Below are 24,707 nucleotides of genomic sequence, written 5' to 3' on the forward strand. Positions count from 1 at the left end.
GCTTCACAAGAGCTTTTTTAAGACCACAGACCCGTGTCAAGCAGTTATTTGATTGATGGATGCACTTTTTGGCGCTTAAAAAGTTCACAACCCGTCTACCACTGGGAAGTAAATTGATGTCTGGTATTATAACTCTGACTGCATTATCATTCAAGAAGAAAACCATATTCAGTTAGGATGCCTTGAGGGTGAGTAAACATCCATTTAACTCAACAAAACAATTGAATTGAGATTTTTTACAGCAATTCATTTGTATACGTTTAGGACTGACACAGTAACATCAGTTACATTCGTCAAACTTTATTATCAAGTTGTATTTGTTAACATTTGTAAATGCATAACCCAAAGTTAATTATAAATAAGCAAAAATTACAAAAACAAAACTGTAAAATTATAGTTCATTATTAGTTTATGTTAGAAACCCAATGTTAACAATCTTACTGTTAAGTGCTACTATTACATCAATAAATTCAATGACAATAAATTAATCTAATTAATCTGACATTATTTAGAAAACTACAAGTCATAATCCCATAGCAGAAGTTTGGAGGGTTCACCCTCTTTCCTGTAGCTCTGTGCCAAGGTTTTGGGTCCAATCCCAGGGATTGCACATACTTAGAACAGAATGTATAGTATAATGCAATGTAAATTGCTTTGGATTAAAGCGTCTGCCAAATGCGTGAATGTAAAATTAATACTATGGTATGGAGGATTGACTCCCATATTTAGTTTCCCTTCTATGGGAGTAAATTGGGGATGAGATCCGTTTGATTACTGACATTCTTCCAAATATCTTCCTTTGTGAGGAACGACATTTTGCATTTGCTTTAACTTTTGAAAAACACCCATAAATAATTAGTTAAGCACACACAATACATTTCGTTTTAAAACTAAACAGTAAAAGTTGTCCAAATCCCTGACCTGCACCATTTTAAGAATATGTACAGCAATGCATGTTAAATTTGATGACAGTAAGACTTCTGAGGTGTTCCTGGGACATATTGCACATCTGATAGGATTTGAACTGCACTGAAATACAGTACTGTTCGTTGCAGGTTCACTTGTTAAAAACAACACATTTTGTGTTCAGTTAAGGACATAACACATCTCTGTGTTACAGCATATGACATCATGATTGTACAACGAGAGCTATTCGAAAGAATACGGAGCAGTTTTGTTTTGATGTGCTTTCTCTGTGTATTTGATGTCATGTGTGCTTATTGGACAGTGCAGTGCGGCATAAAGTTCAACACACGGGCGCACTGTCCGAGTCCCATTGAAATGACTGGCGTGTCGTGCAAATGAACGGTAAAAAACGAATGCACATTTTTTTTTCTTGGCCACCTCGTACCACTCCCTACCCACGTCGGCCATGCCTAAATCCACCACTGTTTACATTTTTTTACTTAAAGTTTTAGGACAGGCTTGGGCTAAAGTCACACTTTACATATGAACACCTACAAGTAACTAATACGATCCCCTTGATTTTATTCATAGAAACCACAAAAACATAACAACATAAGGGAAGCAAATTGGAACAATGTAAACATCACACATTCCTAAAAAAGCATTAATTGTCCCTGTGCTGTAACAAAATACTTCTTCTCGTTCCATTGCACTGAGCAGTTTGGCATCACATGACTGCATCTAGCCACTTCTTATACAGACATTGTTGTCGACTCTGACGATTAAACTTAAATATAAAACTCAAACAAATTTGAACAATGAAAGAGCAACTGTTTACGGCAAACAAACCACAGAAAAAACAGAGACACACTTTGCACTTCTAGGCTACTAGGCTTCGAGGGACATGCGAGCATGTGTTATGGAGCAGTATTGGACAACACTGAAGCACTGTGAGTACCTGCTGTCCGACTGCAAGGACAACCTCTTTACTGTTTGCACAACTGTCCAAGTGTTTGCTGTGTAAGAATGAGGTGGGAAATTGCCATTCAATTCTCATGGCAATATCTTACTAGGGTACTGGTGAGCAGAAATACCACATGACAGAACCCTGGGGAAATGAAAAGAGATAAGCATCACAGAGAGAAACAGAGTGATTATTTGCAAATAGTAAATAAGCACTGGCCACATAGCACAACATAGCAAGACTGTTTCTGTTGGCGATTTACTAAGTAGACCCACATTAAAAAACACAGGCGCAATATATTTTCCCCATAATGACTAACATAATCTACCAAGAGCACATTAGCACAGGGTTTAAGATATGCTTTTTGGGGGCGTTAAATAAAAAAGCCTCAAGTAATGACAATATACAATGACGAACGCAAACCTTTGTAGCTTGTGTTGCGTGATTGTTTAAAATACTCTCCTCTCATAAAGTTTGCGTCTGAAAAGGAAACACCTACAAATGCATATGCAATAAGGTCCGTCACAAAAACCACGTTGTGTCCACGCTTTCACTGTGTGTCTTTAGTAAATACAGACAGTAGTTTTCTTACGCCAAAAGAGGCGTTTGATTTAGTAAATCTGGCCCTTAGTTGCTATCTCTTTGACCTGTTCCAGGACTGCATGTTATTCTTTGCAGTGGAGATCTCATATTTTTCTCATGATCTTTAACACTTTTTCATTTGAAGGCTCAAGAAATTATATGCAAGTTTTATATGTCTTAAAAAAGGTTTTAAAAAGAAAACATAGAATTGCATAGCTATTATATCAAATCTATTAAATGTCAATCTTTATTCTAATATTGTAAAAAGCTTCTACAATCTAAAGTTGGCATCTTTTTTAAACTCCTTTGATCATGCTTTCCTGCTGGTACAGCAATAAAATACATAAATGTATTTGTAAATGTGCTTTTTTTTTCTTTACAAGCCATTTGAAACGGGCAAAGTTTATTTAGGAAAGTCCAGTAGATTAAAAGGTTTAGAAGTGTGTGTTTTGCACTGCACAGTTGTGATCAGTTCACCCTGAATGGATCTTAATACCAGGTGTATGGGTTTCAGTATCCTTAATGAGTATTGGCTTACATGCTGAACATGCACATGCTGGGTAGATTAAATCATAGGTTTAACTGTACCATATAGGCTTTTTATAATCTTTACCAGGACTGAAACACAGGGTACATAGCAAGAAGTTGGCAAAAAACCCTGATTTTACAGAACTTTAAACATATGAACATTATTTGTTATTGCTGTCAACATTTAACTTACCCCTGCCAAGGAGATATTTTATCCTGCTTTTGTGTCCACCAGTTGTATCTGCATGTTTACAGGTGTGACATCACCTCCATACCCCCCCTTTGACTGCATTTGGTTCTGAATTGAATGCACCTGAAAACAATACATAAACATATAACAAAATCGGCTTAATCCTAAAACAACCTTGGGGACAAATGTGGGTGTGGTGAGGAAGGCGGGACGAGAGCCGTGATGCGGGGCCGGTGGCGTGAGTGATAAGTGGAAGCAGCTGTGCGCGCACCGGTCCCGCATCTTATCACGGAGGAGATTGGGAGCTTAAAAGGATGTTCGGCAGGACTGTTGACGAGAGAGGACCGGGCCCGGACATATGTTTAGTGTGTGTATGTTTTATGGCCGGCAGTCTACCGTGAGGTGGCTGCCGGTTTATTCAGTGTTTATTGTTTATTGTTTATTGAATTAAAGTTTCCGTGTTTAAATGTTCGCCGGTTCCCGCCTCCTTCCTTCCCTTCTTACGAACTTTATTACACTGGTGCCGAAACCCGGGAGGAAGGAGGGACATGCTGTCAGAGAGCCCTCGCTGCCGAGGGTGATCGCGGTGCTGAGGAGTTCGGGCAGCGCGGACGGGGGAAGTCCGCGAGTGGCTGCCCGAGGCGGTGGTGCTGGATCAAGAAGTCGGATGGGACGAGGACCTCGCTGCCGTGCTCCTGGGTCGAGGTGGGGTGGCTGCCGTCCAGGAGGGAGCCAAGGCCCGTTCGCCGTGGGCCGAGCCTGCTGCCAGCCGCCATGATGGGGAGGAGCAGGGAACGGAGGACCAGCTGCCCTCAGCTGGAGGGCCATCGCCGGCCGCCAGGGGGCGGAGGAGGATCGAGCCGTCCACCGAGCGTCCAGTACCATCGCATGGCACCGCGAGGAAGAGTTTCTCGGCTGGCTGAGGACCGAGCGACAGCTTGTCAGGGAACCGGACAATTTTTTTTTCTTTTCCTCTCTCCCCTCTCTCGTCCCTGTCGCTCCGGGGGCTCCCGTCTCCGTTCTTTCGTCTCGCCGGTGCATACCCCCAGGCGCCGCGGACTCCGAGACTGGCTCCCCGGGGGGGGAGTAGGTACAGTCTCGGTGGTGCCCCCCGGCCTGTAAGGGGTGATGGGGGTATGTGGTGAGGAAGGCGGGACGAGAGCCGTGATGCGGGGCCGGTGGCGTGAGTGATAAGTGGAAGCAGCTGTGCGCGCACCGGTCCCGCATCTTATCACGGAGGAGATTGGGAGCTTAAAAGGATGTTCGGCAGGACTGTTGACGAGAGAGGACCGGGCCCGGACATATGTTTAGTGTGTGTATGTTTTATGGCCGGCAGTCTACCGTGAGGTGGCTGCCGGTTTATTCAGTGTTTATTGTTTATTGTTTATTGAATTAAAGTTTCCGTGTTTAAATGTTCGCCGGTTCCCGCCTCCTTCCTTCCCTTCTTACGAACTTTATTACAGTGGGTAAAATCTTTTTTTATAATAGAATACAGATCACACACATCCACAAATAATTGAATGGGCCTATAACAGAGTTACACAAACAAAGAATTATGTATATATTTCTTTGTTCTGCTGAACATAAAGGAAGGTATTTGGAAGAATATTAGTAACCAAACAGATCTTATCCACTATTTACTGCCATAGCAGGGAAAATTAATAGTATGGGAGTGAATGGGGATAAGATCTGTTTTGTTACTAACATCCTTCCAAATGTCTTCTTTTGTGTTCAGCAGAACAAAAAAAAAACATTTGAAACAACATGAGGGGGAGTAAATGGTGACAGAAGTTTCATTTTTGGAATCGCTTTCGAAACTATCGCTTTAAGTTTTTGGTTCATTCTATGGTAGCTTGAAGGGAAAAGAGACCCTGGATCTTTTACTTGAAATGTGATGTTTATTGTTACAAGTAAATGATTACTCTGTCTTCCTACTTTGTCTTTACCCTATAGCACGGTAAGATTTGTCTCAGGCATTTTTGCGTAGTCTCACCCAATACAAATGTTTTTTTAAAACATTCAATATTTTTTACATAATTTGCGCCTTGGAGTAGCGATTGATATTTCATGTAATTGCAATTTTGATTCTGGCAGTGTCACTAAAAACAAAGCAGGACCTATTTTGAGGTTTTTAGATTAATAAAGACTTTTAAGACTTTTAACAAAAATGCTTTTTTACATTCAAATTGATGGAGTAAGCCATTTATATATAGCTGTTTTCAGTTTGGACAGCTAGTCTAGGACTAGTATTAATCCCTGTGCGAGAAACCACCTCTAATATTTTAGTAGTTTGAAAGGGTTTTTATAATCATATCATGCTTGTAAAAACAAATGAAACGAGTACCAAATGCCATCTGATTTAAGAGATTATAGCTCAAGCATTTCAGCTTTACTTACTGAGTTTATGCCACTGAAGAGATCCCCAGAGCCCACATGGGCCGTATGCACAAAATTAGTTGGCTCGCCAATCATACTCCTATCGATACGTCTTCGCCTCTTCTGTAGACAAAAGACACAAACAACTAAAAACACATCTTAAGGGATAGTTCACTACAGAATGGAAATTCTGACAGTAGTTACTCACCCTCGAGTCGTTTCCACAACCGTAAGACCTTTCTTCTTCAAGTTTTGATGAAGTCCAAGACCTTTCTGAGCCCCCAATAAACAGCAATGCAATGTACATTTAAATCGCAGAAAAGTTAGTAAAGACATTGTTAAAAAAGGCTGTGTGACAACAGTGCATTTTATGATTACTTTTTGTGCGTAATAAAACTAAAATAAGGACTTTTCTTAACAAATTTACTCTCTTCCAACGCATCTCCAACAGACGTCCACGAGAGCATGTGACGTATGTCTTTACTAACATTCTGCACTTTGAGTGTATGTTGCGTTGCTGTCTATGGGGTGGTCAGGAAGCTCTTGGATCTCATCAAAACGATATTAATTTGTGTTCTGAAGATGAACGAAGATCTTACGGTTGTGGACCGATTTGAGTAATTAATGACATAATTTTCATTCTGTAGGCTACTGAACTATCGCTTTAACAAAGAAGGAATATACATCAAAACAATTTTAAGAATAATTAAAATTTTCCTTTTCCTGTAATACTAAAAATCTGAAAGCTATGAGCTACAAGTTGAATAGGAGAAATCAGTAATGAATGACACACTAACATCTGCTTTTATAATATACAGTTGTAGTGAGGTAGGCGGGACGAGAGCAGGGATTCGAGGCCGTACGTGCACCGACCTCGTATCACGGAGGAGATTAGGAGCATAAGAGGACGCGCGACCGGACCGTCAGTGAGAGAGGACCAGGACTCGACTTAATGTGGTGTTTTATTGTTTGTTTATTTAATTAAAAGTATTTTTACGTTCGCCGGTTCCCGCTTCATTCCTTCCTTTTATTAAACTTGTTATACATGTGCACACTATTTCTGTATGCCAGGAATACCCAGATGATCTACTACACTACCTGCTGCAGTAGAATAAGACAAAGCATGATGCACATGATTCTGTTATTTCTAGTGACAATGAAGCCATGTATTCAGCCAAGATTAAACTATTATTATTGTGGGGTGGTTTCCCGGACAGGGCTGAAGTCTAGTCCCATACTAATTTAAATGTTAGAGGTATATTCAGTGCTTAATTGGTCAATTCCGAGGAACCAGAATAAGGGGGCATGGCAGATCCGGCAAGTTAGTGGGGTGGGGAGAAGTAACGGAATGTGCTATCTAATGTGCTATCGGGATGCTGGAATGTGGGGAATTCTTGGTTTGTCCACAATAATAGTTAAGGTTTAGCACATCCACATCTCTTTCTCCACTGTCATGTCCATGTAAAGCAATAAAAAGGCCAAGAAATAAGTTTAAAAATGGAGATCCACTGAAGAGATCCACATAATGTTATTTTCCTTTAATGTTTGAGGAAAAGACCAGTGTGCAGATCTCTTCTGTATTATAGAATTGATCTTGTTTTGTTCAAATTTTGTTTTACGACTTAAAAGAAATAAAATCAACAGATACCTGTAGAAGTACACTTGTACAGTTTAATGTAACTGTTCACCTTCCCTGGTTGGGTAATAACACCTGGCTACTGCAAGTAATCCAGGTTACCTTAGTTTAAGCCCCTGCATAATATAGACAAATTAAAGGAATAAGAGAACCATTCAATGTCATCGGTGTACCATCATGTTTAAATATAAATATGAACTTGCCACACTAGTCTCTGTTTTACCATTGATTTGCAATGTATTGATTGGTAAATATGACCACAAAACCAGTCATAAGTAGCACGGGTATATCTGTAGAAATAGCCAACAATTATTATTACCATTAAAAATCATTAAGTAAATATTAAGTAAAGATCATGTTCCATTAAGATATTTTGAAACACGCCTATAAACTTCGCTTGCTGCTGTCCGCTTTTCGGGAACTACCCAGTCAAGTTTGGTATCTACGTATGTAAAGCTTAGAATTTCCACTTTCTACACTCCACAATGTCATTACAGCGGTATGTGTCAGGAGTTGTGGAAGGAGAACCCAATTGCAGGCAGCAAAACACGGGGATGATGGGGTTAACAAAGATTTATTAATAACTAAAAACAAAAACCCACAAGGGGGTAAAACAAGACAAGATAACTAATAATTACAAACAGGACACGGACTAACTAACCTAGGAAAATAAAACACTAAGGACAAGACTAGACTGACTCACCAAACTACAATGAACAAGAACAAGATATTTGGCATTAACTAGACACAGCATATACGCACAAGGTACAAACTATAGGGTACAGTATACAATGAACGAGCACAGGACAATGAACACGAGGATGTTTTATAGGGGAAACAAACAGAGGATAATTGACAAGGGTCAGGTGCGGGTAATGACACACTCAGGGAAGGTTAACGAGGAAACGAGATGGCGGGAACAAAGACACGGACCAGAGAGAGAGCATAGAAAGCCGATAGCCAACATCTCTCTCTCACATAAAACACAAGGCTTTGTCATGAATCTGCCTCAAGACCAAGAATAGACATGACATGAAGGCAGATTCATGACAGAAGCCCCCCCTTTAATGAACACCTCCAGGTGTTCATCAAGGGGTAGACTAACAAGACAAGGCAGACTGGGAACACAAGACAAGGCAAAACATACTAAACAAGATCAAGGGCAGACACGAATACATTACAAAAGGGTTGGGATGAAATAATAAAAATAACAAACAAGGGAGGGGGGGAGGGGGAACAACAAAGTTCATGGGGGGAAGTCCAGTGGGACAAGGGGGAACAGTCCTAGTTCCCGGGGGCGCTCGAGAGCGTGGAGTCCCCGGGGACTTGATGGAAGAAGTCCTCGGGAGAACTGTTCTTGTTCCCGGCATAAGTGCCGGACTGGGTACCGGCTGGAAGGCCGGCTGAGCCACATGCTGGAAGGCCGGCTGGAAGGCCGGATGAGCCACCGGCTGGAAGACCGGCTGGAAGGCCGGCTGAGCCACCGGCTGGAAGGCCGGCAGGGCAGGACTTGGTGCAGGACTTGGCGCCGGCTGGAAGGCCGGCAGGGCAGGACTTGACGCCGGCTGGAAGGCCGGCAGGGCAGGACTTGACGCCGGCTGGAAGGCCGGCTGGGCAGGACTTGACGCCGGCTGGAAGGCCGGCTGGGCAGGACTTGACGCCGGCTGGAAGGCCGGCTGGGCAGGACTTGACGCCGGCTGGAAGGCCGGCTGGGCAGGACTTGACGCCGGCTGGAAGGCCGGCTGGGCAGGACTTGACGCCGGCTGGAAGGCCGGCTGGGCAGGACTTGACGCCGGCTGGAAGGCCGGCTGGGCAGGACTTGAAACTGGGGTGGGTGGACTTGGGACCACCGGACTTGGGACCACCGGACTTGGGACCACCGGACTTGGGACCACCGGACTTGGGACCACCGGACTTGGGACCACCGGACTTGGGACCACCGGACTTGGGACCACCGGACTTGGGACCACCGGACTTGGGACCACCGGACTTGGGACCACCGGACTTGGGACCACCGGACTTGGGACCACCGGACTTGGGACCACCGGACTTGGGACCACCGGACTTGGGACCACCGGACTTGACGGGACCACCGGACTTGACGGGACCACCGGACTTGACGGGACATCAGGAGGCCCGCTGGACGGGGCCCTCCTGCCCGTATGACGCCCCCCCAAAAAATATTTGGGCTGAGTCCCGGTGTTCTCCTCCGGCTGGAAGTTCGGGCTGGAGATTACACCCCTCCTCGGCTTCTTCTTCTTCTTCGACCGGCTCACGGTGGGTGTAGCCGGTTGCGGAGAAGCGGTGGGGAGCATGACTAGCTCCGTGCTGGAAGAGTCGAAGGGTGCAGAGGGTGAGGAGAGGCCCACAGCCCCGAGTCGCAGGGTACGGCCCTCGGGGATGGCGGCCAGCGGGGGGGGGAAACTGGGCTGGACTGAGACCCTGGGCTCCGGCCGGTTCATGGCATACCTGATAAGGTCAGTGAAGCCAAGCGGTCTCAGCATTCGCATCTCCCACCCCGCTAGAGGTTGGTTGAGGCCGCCATTGAACAGGACCATCTGTTCCTGCTCACTGTGGACCATCTCCCCTGCCACCTCAAAAAAGCGGTCCGCAAACTCCAACACATCTGAGTGGCCCTGGCGTAGACGGAGTAGGCGATGAGCCTGGGTCGCTCGCCTTGCCTCCATCTTGCCTGCTGGGTTCTGTTGTGGCTCGTTCATTCTGTCAGGAGTTGTGGAAGGAGAACCCAATTGCAGGCAGCAAAACACGGGGATGATGGGGTTAACAAAGATTTATTAATAACTAAAAACAAAAACCCACAAGGGGGTAAAACAAGACAAGATAACTAATAATTACAAACAGGACACGGACTAACTAACCTAGGAAAATAAAACACTAAGGACAAGACTAGACTGACTCACCAAACTACAATGAACAAGAACAAGATATTTGGCATTAACTAGACACAGCATATACGCACAAGGTACAAACTATAGGGTACAGTATACAATGAACGAGCACAGGACAATGAACACGAGGATGTTTTATAGGGGAAACAAACAGAGGATAATTGACAAGGGTCAGGTGCGGGTAATGACACACTCAGGGAAGGTTAACGAGGAAACGAGATGGCGGGAACAAAGACACGGACCAGAGAGAGAGCATAGAAAGCCGATAGCCAACATCTCTCTCTCACATAAAACACAAGGCTTTGTCATGAATCTGCCTCAAGACCAAGAATAGACATGACATGAAGGCAGATTCATGACAGGTATGCCAATAGAGAGCATTAAAACAACGGTTTGCTACATCCCCTCCGTTGGACAACTGTAAAGGCAATTTTCTCAATATTTTGAAAGTGATGTCGTTTTTACACACTCAAATTTTTGTCTGGGGGAGGGATCCACCCACATTCTTTTGTGCTTCTGACACCCAAGGGTTGACAAAGTACTCTTTCTTGTTTTTATATAAAAAATGCTCATACTTGCAGGCCAACAATGCTCCGTTTCCCAGTGTTATGCGACCGGAAAAAAGCATGCCCAAAATGGCACCCTAAAAGTTAATCGGCGCCATCTTGTGCAACTAGTCCATTGGTGTATCATTACACCCTGAAAAACAGTCATCAAAAGAAGATTGAATGAAAACATATGAATGAGATTGTAATGAAAACTGCCTTATATGTGTGTGCTGCTTCCCCAGCGGAGGCGGCTAAGGTGACTTCGTCACTGAGATCAAACAAATTCATAAAGATTATGTTAAACCGTAAAAATATTTACAAATTATGCTCTAGTGCAGCGGTTCTCAATCATGGTCCTCTCGACTTCCCGCTCTGCATATTTTGCATTTCTCTCTTGTTCAGCACACCTGATTAAAATCACCAGCTCGATAGAGGAGAGCCCCATGAAAGAACTGTGTTTCGATTAACATGTTCCCTATGTTCACTGCTCTCTATTCCCTGCACACAGGAAATCAGCTGAAGGTTAAGAGCACAGATTTGCGCTACGCGACTGCCTGCAGCAAAAGGGTTATTTAACCGTAATTATGATATTTGAATTGTCACGTCCTGTGTGCTTAAATGCCCTTTAGATGGAACATATACACTCCTTACGAACTGGAATCATGGCAAAATATCCATTGATGTCCACCTCGTAGTGCACTTATGGGAACAAACCTCTGAGACGGATAGAGAAACGTGTAAAATATGCAGAGCGGGGGTCGCGAGGACCAGGATTGCTCTAGTGTATAATCAGGGTTCTCAAGTCTCACGCATTGGGCGTGAGACACACACAATTCAACCAGTTCACCCGCTCACACGCCACACCGTGTATTTCTCACGCCGAAAAGGGGATTTTCGGAAGACCGCGGCCAGTATAAGAATGCATGCATCATCTGCACTCGAGGCGCTTGCCTGTGCATCCAGTGTCCAAGCACAAAAAGGCGTAAACCAATGAACAACTGACATTTTTTTGTCATAGTAATAAGCTGTTTCTAATTGTAATGCACCTCAACAGCCAGTGACCTTCCCCAAATGACAGTTTGGGAACCACATACTGTGAGATCTGCAATCGAAAAGCAGAGCAGCCAATGGACTACCCCACTATATATGATAAATATTCACAATGAGTTAATATGAGTTATAATTGATAAAATTATTGTTTTTGTCATCTCTGTCACCACCATTTTCAAAACAAAGCCACTGTGAAAAGGGTGGTTTTGCCCTCCATTGCATTACAGAAAGTATAATGTTGCTTTAACAACAGACAAATAAAAATAATGACCACAAACAGATCATTCTAAACTTTACTCGACCGCAAGGCCTTTCATTCAGTACACTGCATCTCTTATTCTCTAGCTCACAAAGCATTAAAAGATGATTTACTACACTGCCAAAGCCCTGTCTCACTCAAGCTTTGTGTAAACTACCAACTATCGAGGAGGTAGTGGTACCACTGGCCAAAGGTCAAAGATACAACTGAGCAAGTTTATGCGATAATCAAACATAGTCTACTAAACTAGTGTAGAAAGTCTGATTCATTCCAGTAAATTGGCGAGTTTATTCCAGTAAAATACCATGACGAGATCCTATAAGGGAAAATGGATCCGTTTGTGTACATGTTTTATTAAGTTACTCGTATCATTTATTTATGCTGTACCTACAATTAGAACAGTACATTCAATCTAATATGTGTGTTGATGCAGTATGCATGCATCCGGACATACTACAGTACACACTGAACATGTACATGTTTTTTATTGTCATGTATGTTCATCGACCATCAACATCTTATCAACAGCCTCAAAATATTTTACTCAAATGTTATTAAACATGTTCAATATGACTTTGGGGAATACATTTTTTGTACTTATATCACAAACACTTGAAACCGGAAGACCGGTCTGCCTCACAGCTTTAATTGTTTTCACTTTTTCAATTTTGCTGCAGATTATGACATGATTGATGTACACTGAAAGAAATTACAAATGCAACTCCCCCATTTTTTCATGAGCTGAACTCAAAGATCTAAGACTTTTTCTATGTACACAAAAGGCCTATTTCTCTCAAATATTGTTCCCAAATCTGTCTAAATCTGTGTTAGTGAGAACTTCTCCTTTGCTGAGATAATCCATCCACCTCACAGGTGTGACATATAAAAAAGCTTATCAGACAGAATGATTATTGCATTATATATTAATGCCGTAGGCTGACCACGATAAAAGGCCACTCTTAAATGTGCAGACTTATCACACAGCACAATGCCACAGATGTCGCAAGTTTTGAGGGAGATTGCAGGAATGTCCACCAGTGCTGTAGCCAGTGAATTCAGAGAATTTGGCAGTATATCCAACCGGCCTCTCAACCGCAGGCCACATGTAACCACACCAGCCCAGGACCTCCACATCCAGAATCTTCACCTCCAAGGTCGTCTGAGACCAGTCACCGGGACAGCTGCTGCAACAATCAGTTTGCTTAAGCTAATAATTTCTGCACAAACAGTCAGAAACCGTCTCAGGGAAGATCATCTGCAGGCTCGTCGTCCTCATCGAGGTTTCAGCCCGAGTGCAGTTCATCGTCGTAACTAAATGCTCAAATTCGATGGTGTCTGGCACTTTGGAGAGATGTTCTCTTCACGGATGAATCCTGGTGTTCACTGTACAGGGCAGATTGCAGACATGGCGTTGTGGGGGTAAGCGGTTTGCTGATGTCAATGTTCTGGATCGAGTAGCCCATGGTGACGGTGGGGTTATGGTATGGGCAGGTGTATGTTATGGACAACAAACACAGGTGCCTTTTATTGACAGCATTTGAAAGCACAGAGATGCCATGACGAGATCCTGAGGCCCATTGTTGTCCCATTCAGCCACGACCATCATCTCATGTTGCAGTATGATAATGCACAGCCCCATGTTGCAAGGATCTGTACACAATTCCTGGAAGCTAAAAACATCAGATTTCTTGCATGGCCAGCATACTCACCGGACATGTCACCCATTGAGCATGTTCAAAATGCTCTGGATCAGCATATATGACAGCGTGTTCCCGATCCTGCCAATATCCATCATTAGATCTTTCAGTTCAGCTTATGAAAAATGGGGTCAAAAAACAAGAGTGTTGCGTATAATTTTGTTCGGGGTAATTATGATTATGAATATTTATCACAGAGGAAGGTAATTTCAGTTACAGGGTTGTTTTTCCAAGTATCTTCCATAATTGTTCAGGCTTAGACTGTCTCTACACTTTAGTCAGGTGCTGGTTTTCAGTCTGTATGAGGGTTTCATCATTCATCATAGCAAAGGTGACAGCTCAAAAACAGAAAACACACTCGTTGCCTCAGGGAAAAAGTGGCCTATTTTAATTAAATTTTCTACATTTCTGAATGAGATTCAATGTACATGAATTAATAGTGTTATATCAAGCAACAGTTTAAAAACCAATGCAAAATTGTTCGGAAATGTAATTCTGTTCTAAAACAGATTTTTTACTCCAACAGAGTTTCAAAGTAGCCTGATCTAGATTGCATATTGTACAATAAAAAACATGGGAAGTCACTGACTTTGCAATCTTTACAAACCAATGGCTTGCGTCCGAATGCTATAAAATTCGAGGCAGGAATGCCTCAAAGCACCTCCAATGTTTCCTTTAATGTCTGAATCTGATCAATTTTGGAAGACAGCATAGATTTATCCTTCACTGCATTCAATGTCCCACAGTGATATTAGTGTGTGACAAAGGTGACAGGTCGAGCAGGACAAAGTTCGAAGAAGCCGGTTGGAGCACAGTGTCATGAACGTGGGGTGAGACACAGAGAGAGGACCCAGGTGCAGACAGCGGGTAGGGGTTAACAGATAATTTAATAAATAATAAAACAAAGACCCACGTGGGGGTAACATAACAAAACATGGATACATAACATGACCCAGCAGACAGAGGGATCAATGTGGCAGCGGTCGAAGTTCCCCTCCAGGGTTAGAGGCTGCCGGACTCCCTTCCAGGGTCAAGACCGCCGGACTCCCTTCCTGAGTCGGAGCCGCCAGACTCCCTTCCAGGGCCGAGACTGCCGGTCTTCCCTCCAGGGTCGAAGCCGCCGGAATCCTGTGGCCACCAAAGATCCCCAGCCGGGCATTCCAGGTCGGTGCAGCCGGGCATTTCCGCCCGGTGGAGCTGGGCACTCCCGCCCGGCGGAGCCAGTCATTCCCGCCTGGTGGACCCGGGTTTTCCCACTCGGCGGAGCCGGGCATTTCCGCCCGGTACATGCGGCCATTCCAGCCCGGTGTATGCGGCCATTCCAGCCCAGTGCATCCTGTCCGTGTCTGCCGGCTATCCTGTCCGTGTCTGCCCTTGTTTGGCCTTCCCTTTGGACTCTTGTGTGCCCCTTTCCCTTGCACTCTTGTTTCCCAATTTTGATTTATTGTGTTATGTAGCCATTGTCACAGTCTGTCTGGTCTTGTTTGTGCCTTGAGGAGCATCAGGTTGCTGCTCCTTAAGGAGAGGCTTCTGTCATGATTCTGATGCATCATGTCATGTTTCTCTTAGTATAGTTTCCCTCTTGATTTGCTCCCTTATTTAATGCCCTTGTGTCTTCTGTCTTGTGCTGGTTCGTTGTGGTTTGTGTGGTGAGTTCTTGTGTCTTGTACTCTAGTTTAGTTATTTGTAGTTCATGTCAAAAGTTAATTTAAGTCTTGTTTAAGTGTAGTTAGTCCTGTCCTGTCCTGTTATTGTATCCCTGTTTTGTTCTGTTACCCCCACGTGGGTCTTTGTTTTATTATTTATTAAATTATCTGTTAACCCTAACCGCTGTCTTACCCGCTGTCACGCCCACTCAGTGGCAGAAAGACTGAAAAGTGCTTACCGCTATCTGCACTCTATCCAGAATGGAAAAAGTTTTTGTGCGTTTGATTATACAAACAGATTGAGCATGAATAAGAGGAGATTTATTTTTACAGAAAGACATAATGAATCACTGCAATTTCTTGAAATACATAGAATACTGAAATGTGGATGTTTCCTAGCGATTTCATATCAGACTACGGTAAGTTGTTTTGTTGAACAATCCAATAATAGTGTGACCTACCTATTTTTTACACCTTTGTATGAGGTGTACTGTAAATGTTAAGTTTTCCCAGTGTTTTTTTACCTTAGATAAATATAAACACAGTGTTGGGAGAAATCCCCTACATTATAAGCAGATTTTCTTAATACAACGTTTAAGATTAATGTATTGTCAACACAGTTAACATTTAGAAGAGTGTATAATCTTTGCTTTGTGTATTTCCCCTGGCTTTGAAATCAGGTACAAAATAAAAATCAGGAAGCCAGATTCTGTGCAACATTTCAGCGTCCAAGGACTCCTGGTTCCTATGGAAGTTGTGAGGATCACCATCAGGTCCAACTGCTTTTAATTTCAGCAAATAATTGAATGTTTTAGTCCTGGTTACTATTCTTGACCTATTGAAAGCAGCTAGACTAGGGAGGCACTGAAATGAAAATTCTTGAAATTCGAATCCGAACAAAAATGAAACACTCGGCCGATGGCGGAACACCAAACATGGCTTTTCATATTTTTTCTATTTATTTAGCCATTTTTTTCACTATTGTATAAATTGAATGGACAAAGTGTGCTTTTTATATTTTGTCTTGCTTTTCAATATAATACAATATAACTTGCGACCACTGTAAGATGTGAAAGGATGTCGGGTGCGGCGGTAAAGACGCTTTCATTCAGAAATGAATTCCGGCCTGGCAAGTTATATCCCACGTCATGCTTTTTTGCTATTTACGACCGAATATTTTCGGTTGCCGAATATTCGGTGTTTGCCTATAATAGAACACATTTTATAGTCATTGACCATAATCCTAGGTGCATCTTGAGTGAAAACGTCATTGTTCCCTGTGAGCTGTGTAACTGATCAGACAGAGGCAAAATGCGGAAGTGATCGTGCATAGATTCTATTAACCAAATAAACCCAAACATGACACAATAACCAAAGAGATTAACATATGAATGCCTGTACACTTAACTCAAAAAGCCAGTATTGTAACCAAATTTGTCAAGTCAAATGTCCTTCTTTAGAACCTTAGGATATCCACTGGGTGAATCACTCCTCTTTAATAATGTCGAAATTAATTAGCTGTTATTGTTTGTGAAACCACGACTTTGAATAACAACATCCTAACACTCCTTAACACCATCATTGTCTAGTGTTTTATTACAAAAGCCCAGTTAGCCAATTCATTAAAACACACTGTATGAGTAAACTGATATCAGACTGACTTCCAAGGCACTTAAAATACTTCTCAATCGGACGAAAACTGCATGACACTAGATTTTGTATTTAGAAAATAATTTGGTTATGTCATAACATCAGTGAGCCTCTGTCAGGGCGGTTATGTTGGACCATTTCATTTGCATTTTTATTTCATACAGCAACAGTATCTTTTGAAACTGTCGATTATTGCATTAACATTATAAAATATAAACAGAAATAGATTATACTGTAAGTTAACTCATAAGGTAGACCAATATTTTAAGTTAAGACAGCTGTGTATATTAATTTACCAAGCAGGTACCAGACACATACAAAGGTGCTTCAAAAACAGCGAAATAGCTTCTTACTGATTTAGTGGTGTGGAGTCTAGAGCAGTGGTTCTTAAACTGGGGGTTGTGGTTTTTGTGGAATTTTATGAAATAAAGAAATGTATCATTAACATCATAAAAATAATACCACCAAACTAAATAATTGATGTTCCAGCATTGTATAATTGAATAAATGTCTTTGCTTTAATTACAATTCTAAGTTTAAGATCATGTCTTTATTTGGGGGGCCACAAAGCAACGTGACCCACACAAAGGGAGCCTTACAATGAAAAGAAACCACTGGTCTAGAGCACTGATTTGGTGTTATAAACACTCAATTATTCCTCTTACCGGTTGCGGCTGCTCACCGATACAGCAGTTGAAGCACAACCAGAATTCACTCATGACTAGCAGTCAAACAGTGTGACTGAGCCCTTTTGCCCAGAGGGGCTCTGGGGGTCTCGGTACTCGTAGAATACGTGGTCTGAGATCTCAACAGTCCAGTCTGTGATGAGGGTGGAGCTAAGCAGACTGAGGTGATGTGTCTGTCTGTGTTCACGATCCAGGAAGAACAAGGCTGGCAGAGATCCAGACAGCTTACTCTATTGAACAAACACCCAGACCTGCAGGACGCAGAGGGACACTGTCAGATCATTTAGACAATATGCTGATTAGAGCTCATAAGGACACACAAACACAGAAATCAACAAATGAATTATCCAGATATAGAGAGACCCTTATTAAACGTTTTCATAGTTGCTTATTTACAAATTAATAATATTGATAGGAATACATACAAAATTATATGTAGACACATTTTTAGAGTTTCCATAAACCTGTCAATAAAACCTTAAAAAACACATATCCAGCACTCATGCTTTTATAACTTCTGTGTAATTTCACGTTTCCCATTTTTGTCGTTGCATTATAATGCAGAAGACAAACTGTGAACTGGGGAACAGTTTATTTTAGATTTGAAAATGTGCTTTTCATATGAAAGTATGAAAGGTGGTGGACACATGCAGCTTAGAGGCACATCCTGTGCTAAGAACAGACACTCTCAGTACACAAGCCAAATGTATGGAAATGAATGCTAGGATGAAGCTTTTTTTCTGTGCAATATCTTCCGCTGCTATAATTATACATTCGTTTCAATATTCTTTGATTTCTTCATTGATGTGACAGTGTCTGGTTTCTCCACAGTTTCTCTCATCTTGGAATAATCAAGAGAAAGGATATGAGATCATTCCAAGATGAACTAGGTCTGCCTTATTCTGGACTTGACCCTAAATTACTTTTAAAGACATAAGACTGCAGACCGCAAAGACATTTATCGCAAGAAGATGTTGAAAATCAATCAATCAAGTTACTATCAACTTTCCTTTTCACTAGATGTTGTCTAAGGAGGTTAAGTATAACAGCCGGTTAGCGATCGTATTCCTCCAAATTCATCCCAAAATTATGCTTTCATCTTTGCTAATGGACAATTAGTTCTGAAAACAGCCAATTCATATCAGTGATGGGTTGTCACAGAAAATAGTATTTTATCAATTTCAACATCTTAGTAACAAGCGTAAGAAAATGCATAAAAGCCTTTGAAACAGGTAAATAACAAAATATCTGCTATAAATATAGAGTATATTTGAAGAATAGAGTGACTTTCCAATACGAAAAATGGAAAGGATGCTTGTTGCTCACCTAATGGCGTATTTTTGGCATTTCCCAGACATTTTTTACAGGGCATAGTAAAAAACACATACCATTAACCATGCAAACAGCAACCAAACTACAGCAAAAACCATCACGAAAAAGAAAATCTTAAGGAGTTTGATTTTCCTGGGCAGGGTGACAGATTGGTAAGTCACTTCATTAGTGGTCCACCACAAAAAGCGGCAAGCCCATTAAAAAAGTTTTTCAGCATCAAAGCCTTTTTTGTAAGGGGTTCATACTTCATACCCTTCAGAAGCAAACTCAAGACTTGCTCCCACTATTACAGAGGATACTGTATACCAGAAGACAACAGAAATGTGTCCAGCAGTAGAGAATGCAGTACTCTTATATGCATATTCGCATGGCAAACAATGAGAACAATAAAAAACATGAAATAATGTGAAAATATGTTGCGGGAATCAACGTTGATAGTAAGGGGTGTTGGTAAAGCACAATGCAAGGAGAAGTTTTGTTGTTTACAGCTGCTGAGCAACATCACATTTTGCCAAACTAAAGAAAACTGCTGACGTGCATCACAGGGATGCATATAGTATGTGAACTAATTTACAATGGCCTCAATCATCACTCTTCTGAATTAGAATACAGATTTGTCTTTACTGTATGTGTGAAGTAACTTTAAGCTGATTTTATAGACTTTCGTTATTCATTTGTTATCAATAATATCAAATACTTTGACTTTGATTCCTTTAGAATTCTAAAGATAATAAACAAATTATATGTAGCATCCTTTAATTCACTGAATTATCTTATATTTGTAGCATTCTCACAGGTTTATTTCCTGAAAGGAAGATATACTGTGATATGTACAATTGATTATTAGAATCTAGAATCTTTAATAAGCAATTTACAAAAATCTTTACTCACCAACCCCAGCCTGCTTTTGTGATGAATTGAAAGGAGGCGGGCTTTGCAGCCCCGGGTGTGAGCAAGGAGCCTTGAGCTCTGACTGTGGCCTTTGTCCCTCACTCAGTTACGCATCAGTGGGCGAATGGCATTCATTCACTTCACTGCTCACTCACATCATCCTCATGTACGCATCAGGTAAGCTCCTCCCACGCATGCCTGCCCTAACTCTCCAAACACACTGGAGGCTCATATGCAAACATTTATATGGCCACGTAATGCAGGGGAGGAGAAATACCGCCTTCCAGAAAAAAACTGTGTAATGAGTTAAGTATGATCCATTTGTGTGGATGACACTGGGCAGAGCATATGCTACTATTATTAGAAAAAACCTAAATATCACCTTGAATTTTAGTAAAAAAGTACTAATTTCGGGTTTGTATCAACAGCTCTTTCTGATTAACAGAACTTTACTGAAGGACAATAAATAACAACATTTTTATTCCTAGATTTATGTCTCAGATTACACAAAAAAGCCAATATTGCAACACTGCAAAAATGGACGATGGAGTTATTTGTAAAGGACACCCAGCTGCACTTTTCTGAGTTCATTGAGTGCTTGACACAATTGCTTTGCTTGTTGTTGGGGGCTAGCTTTCAATTCCTCCATCCTTGGGCTTGTCGCCACAGTAGCCACTAGCTGAAGTAGTGGTGAGAAAGTGCATGGGTGTATGGTGGGGGTTGTGGGGTGCACGACTGAATCAATGACCCACAGATACACACAGGGGGAATAATAACAAATTCAGAAAACGATTGCTTTGTTTAATACCACGAATTCAAATATTGTAGAAATAAAACTTTAATGTAGTATAAAAATATTGGCATCACAAATATCCTTTCCTGTCTAACTGGACAGAAGTCATGCAGCTCTTGAACACTTAAGATGCTATTATTCAGTCACTTTATATGGACACTGTATGTGTCGGGTCCACTGCAGAGAAAATTCTATGGCAGTACACTGTTGATTATACAGGCCAGTAAAAACAGACTGGCCATCTGCACAGAGCACACTCCTCTTTGCCAATGTTGCCAAATGTAGACTAAGCAGTTTTTTGTTTTTCTTACTATCACTACATTCAATCTGTTCTTTCACTTCCTGCTCTTGTTCACTAGGAACAGTAGTCCTGATTCTTTCTTCTATTTTCGAAGATTCTGACTGATTCAATGAATACTAATTTTTTCATTGCACTGATGCAGTTTAAACTTAGCCTATTAAAGCTGTAATGTCTGCCTCACCATTGCCATCTCTTTTTGATACATATAATTTAAAGTTACTTTACGTATCTATAGGTATGTGAAATCTAACCCGACTCAAAATACATCATTATTATAATAAATACTGTATAAGCGGTACTTTGGAGTACGGTGAGGAGATTTTTAAACAGATTTTTCTGTACTCACTTGTTAATTGAAAAAGAAGCAGAATGATAACATGAAATAAGGCTCAAATGGATACTTTATCATGTTATGAAGTAAAGGCCTGCTTGGAGCAGAAGCCGATATTGAATTAAAGCTGTAACTGTCAGGGCCAAGTGCCTAGATAAAATTACAAAAGGAATTTCTGACCATCGCACAAACTAGAGTCTTGGGCATGGGAGGATTAAAGAGAAAACATATGGAGTTTAGATTAGATCAGGACGTTCCTAAGCATTATGCAGTATTTACTACAACACCTATCTTAACCGCACACGCACATAGAATATGTGATGGCTTGAGCAAAAAACTTTTTACCGTCTTAGAACTATGCCAGAATGCACACTTCTTTTGTCTTGAATAACAATGATCCAATCTCTCAACAAATTAGTTTTTGGCCAGATTTCTATGCTGAGCACATAATAAAGATCATTTGTGGATATACAGACGTGCTCAAATTTGTTGGTACCCTTACAGCTCATTGAAATAATGCTTCATTCCTCCTAAAGAGCGATGAAATTAAAAGCTACTGTATCATATATACTTGCATGCCTTGTGGAAAGAGATATCTTCTACAAAGATATTCTAAAATGGCCTGGACACATTTGTTTGTGCCGCTTAGAAAATATAATACATCATTGGATTATAGTAATATTTCAAACTAATTTGTTTCTTAAATTAGTATCACACATGCATCCAATTTTGTCATCAGTCATTCAGCCTATTTCAACTGAGAAAAGTAGTCACTGTCCTGTTTGGTATCATTGTGTGCCCCACACAGAACATTGACCAGAGAAAACAAAGGAAAAAGTTGTCTGATAATGTCCTTTGGACAGATGAGTAAAAACTGGAGCTTTTTGGCAAGTCACATCAGCTCTATGTTCACAGACGAAAAAATCAAGCTTTCAAAGAAGTGAACACCATACCTTCAGTGAAACAATGGAAGAGGCTCAGTTTTGTTTAAGGGCTGCTTTCCTGCATCTGGCACAGGGTGCCTTGAACCTGTGCAGAGCACAATGAAATCTCAAGATTATTAAGCCATTCTGGAGCGAGACTTACTGCCCAGTGTCACAAATCTCTGTCTCAGTTGCAGGTCATGGGTCCTTCAACAGGATAATGACTCTAAACACACAGATAAAATCACCCAAGAATGGATAAGGTCCAAACATTGGACTATTCTGAAGTGGCCTTCTGTGAGTCCTGATCTGAATCCTATTGAACATCTATGGAAGGAGCTGAAACTTGCAGTCTGGAAAAGGCACCCATCAAACCTGAGACAGCCGGAGCAGTTTGCTCAGGAAAAGTGGGACAAACTACCTGTTAACAGGTGCAGAAGTCTCATTGAGAGCTACAGAAAACGTTTGCTGGCAGTGATTGCCTCTAAAGGTTGTGCAACAAAATATTAGGATAGGGGTCCCATCATTTTAGTCCATGACATTTCAATTCGATTTATTGTTTACAATATTATTTTGAAGAAAAAAATCAAAAGCAAAGTCTGATTTCTATTAAATATGGAATAAACAATGGTTAATGCCAATAACTTTTGTCAGTTTCAAGTTATTTCAGAGAAAATTGTGCATTCTTAATTTTTTGTGGAGGGGTACCAACAAATTTTAGCACGTCTGTATATGACAAAGAGCTAGGCTCACTCAGAAGTTTTCTGGCAACAGAAAATATACATTTACAGGGTTATATTAAAATGAATGGAGACTTCTCATCGTAGCAAAATAAGACAATGGTTTATAACTTTCCTGTGGCTAAGTAGTTAGAGCATGCCAATAGCAAGGCTAAGGTCACGGGCTCGATCCCAGGGGATTGCACATAGAAAAACAAATGTATAATACAATGCAATGTATGTCGCTTTGGATCAAAGCATCTGCCAAATGCGTAAATGTACATTTATTCCAACATAGATTGACTATCTCTCATATTGTTCTCTTTGTTACAGAAACTTCACAGAATTCATCAGGTTCAGATGATGACAGAGAGATTGTATACAATACAATGGTGAAATACAATCAAATATGAATATAAAACATTTGCAGTATATAATCACAATATACCAGTACTTTGTGCATTTCTGTTTTTGACTTACTGTACATATTATGTGCCAGTGGGCAGGTGGGACACATATATAAAATCGGGCATTGATGTGTTGCTGTGGAGTAAGTCTGGGTTTGGATTGACTATCCCTTTAAGATATCACACCCGTGTTTAAAAGGTTTACATGCGGAGTACTCTAGTACTCCAGTTTCAAATGAATTTTTGCAAGGCTGTGTCTATGTACACAATGCACTGTGACAGACAGTACAGCTCAACGGCACCAACACCAGTGTTATGAAAATACAGGTATAGTCTACACATCAGTGTGCTACCTAGCCACCGATTTGCTGGAAATTGCACTGACAAAGCTTTTCAAAATGTTCTGCAATACCCGCATATATCCCTGCTAAAGAAAACAATACAGGTTCTAATGGTTTCCATTACAAAAACATTTATAAACCATCAGCTGTTTATGATTATGAATCCATTACATATTTCCTTTATGTGCCCTTATACCCTTAAGATTTAATGGTTTGCTATTGGCTCCCATCCCGAATAACCTCCCACCAACACATTACCATTATGACAGTCTTTATTAATAAAAGATCACATCATTTTATAACTGTATTCATAAATACTATGTATTTTACAGACATAACAATGCATTGCACCAATCACCAAAAGATGCAACTGAAATCAATCTATAGGATAAAGCCTCCTGTTATAACAATAAGAATAAAAACAAATAAGCAGATGTAAATTGTATTAGATATAAAGTGCATTATTTTGAAACGAAATTGGTTTAAATAAATAGTTTGTAGAAAAAGCTGTCTTACCGATGATCGGTGATGCTGATGCTGATACGCGGCTCGATCAGCTGATCAATGCGGTAAACGAAACGACACTGCGTACGGTAAAAATCAAATAAAATCCTCTTCAGCAACATACACACATCACTGCCATTTCAGTACCATAGATTATCTTTCTCTTTCCTGTCTTTAACCGCTTGTAAATGACAGTTGTATTGGACAAGAACGCTGGGGCTTGACACTCCCTCAGAGCGATTAAACCAAACTGAAAACCGTAGCAACAGCGCCGCTTATAGGTCACAGTACAATAATACATTACTTTTTCAATACATACTTAGGTGACCAAAAGTGATGCCCTGAAGTCAAATGTGTATAATATGTGCTCCCTTCAGATTGAATAAAACCCTCATGATATGAACTGTAGGGCGTATGGACAAAACACTAAACTTAAGGATATTTATTCTCATAGACTCAATAAACTTTGATCATGCTTAGTTTACTCCATAAGCATGAAACACCAATATACATTTGTTTTGTATTTTCAACCGTTTAT

The 24,707-nt window shown here is 41.1% G+C and overlaps 1 protein-coding gene across 2 annotated transcripts; it reads right to left on the minus strand.

Moving 5' to 3' along the window:
• Positions 1 to 281: 281 nt before the first annotated feature.
• On the minus strand, positions 282 to 24,368 carry cdc42se2 (CDC42 small effector 2). Of its 2 annotated transcripts, none has more exons than XM_079448175.1 (5): positions 24,182 to 24,368; positions 17,607 to 17,878; positions 5,568 to 5,669; positions 3,174 to 3,293; positions 282 to 2,014 (listed from the first exon to the last, which is right to left on the minus strand). In XM_079448175.1, exons 2-4 carry the CDS (start codon positions 17,658 to 17,660, stop codon positions 3,192 to 3,194), a joined length of 258 nt encoding a protein of 85 aa, XP_079304301.1. In that variant the 5' UTR covers positions 17,661 to 17,878; positions 24,182 to 24,368; the 3' UTR covers positions 282 to 2,014; positions 3,174 to 3,191. The 2 variants fall into 2 exon arrangements, with proteins under 2 accessions (XP_079304301.1, XP_079304302.1); XM_079448176.1 differs by lacking the exon at positions 24,182 to 24,368 and adding an exon at positions 19,851 to 19,930 and having other exon boundaries at positions 283 to 2,014.
• Positions 24,369 to 24,707: the final 339 nt, after the last annotated feature.

This window comes from Barbatula barbatula (assembly GCF_947034865.1).
Source record: "Barbatula barbatula genome assembly, chromosome: 24".
Taxonomy (NCBI): Eukaryota; Metazoa; Chordata; class Actinopteri; order Cypriniformes; family Nemacheilidae; genus Barbatula; species Barbatula barbatula.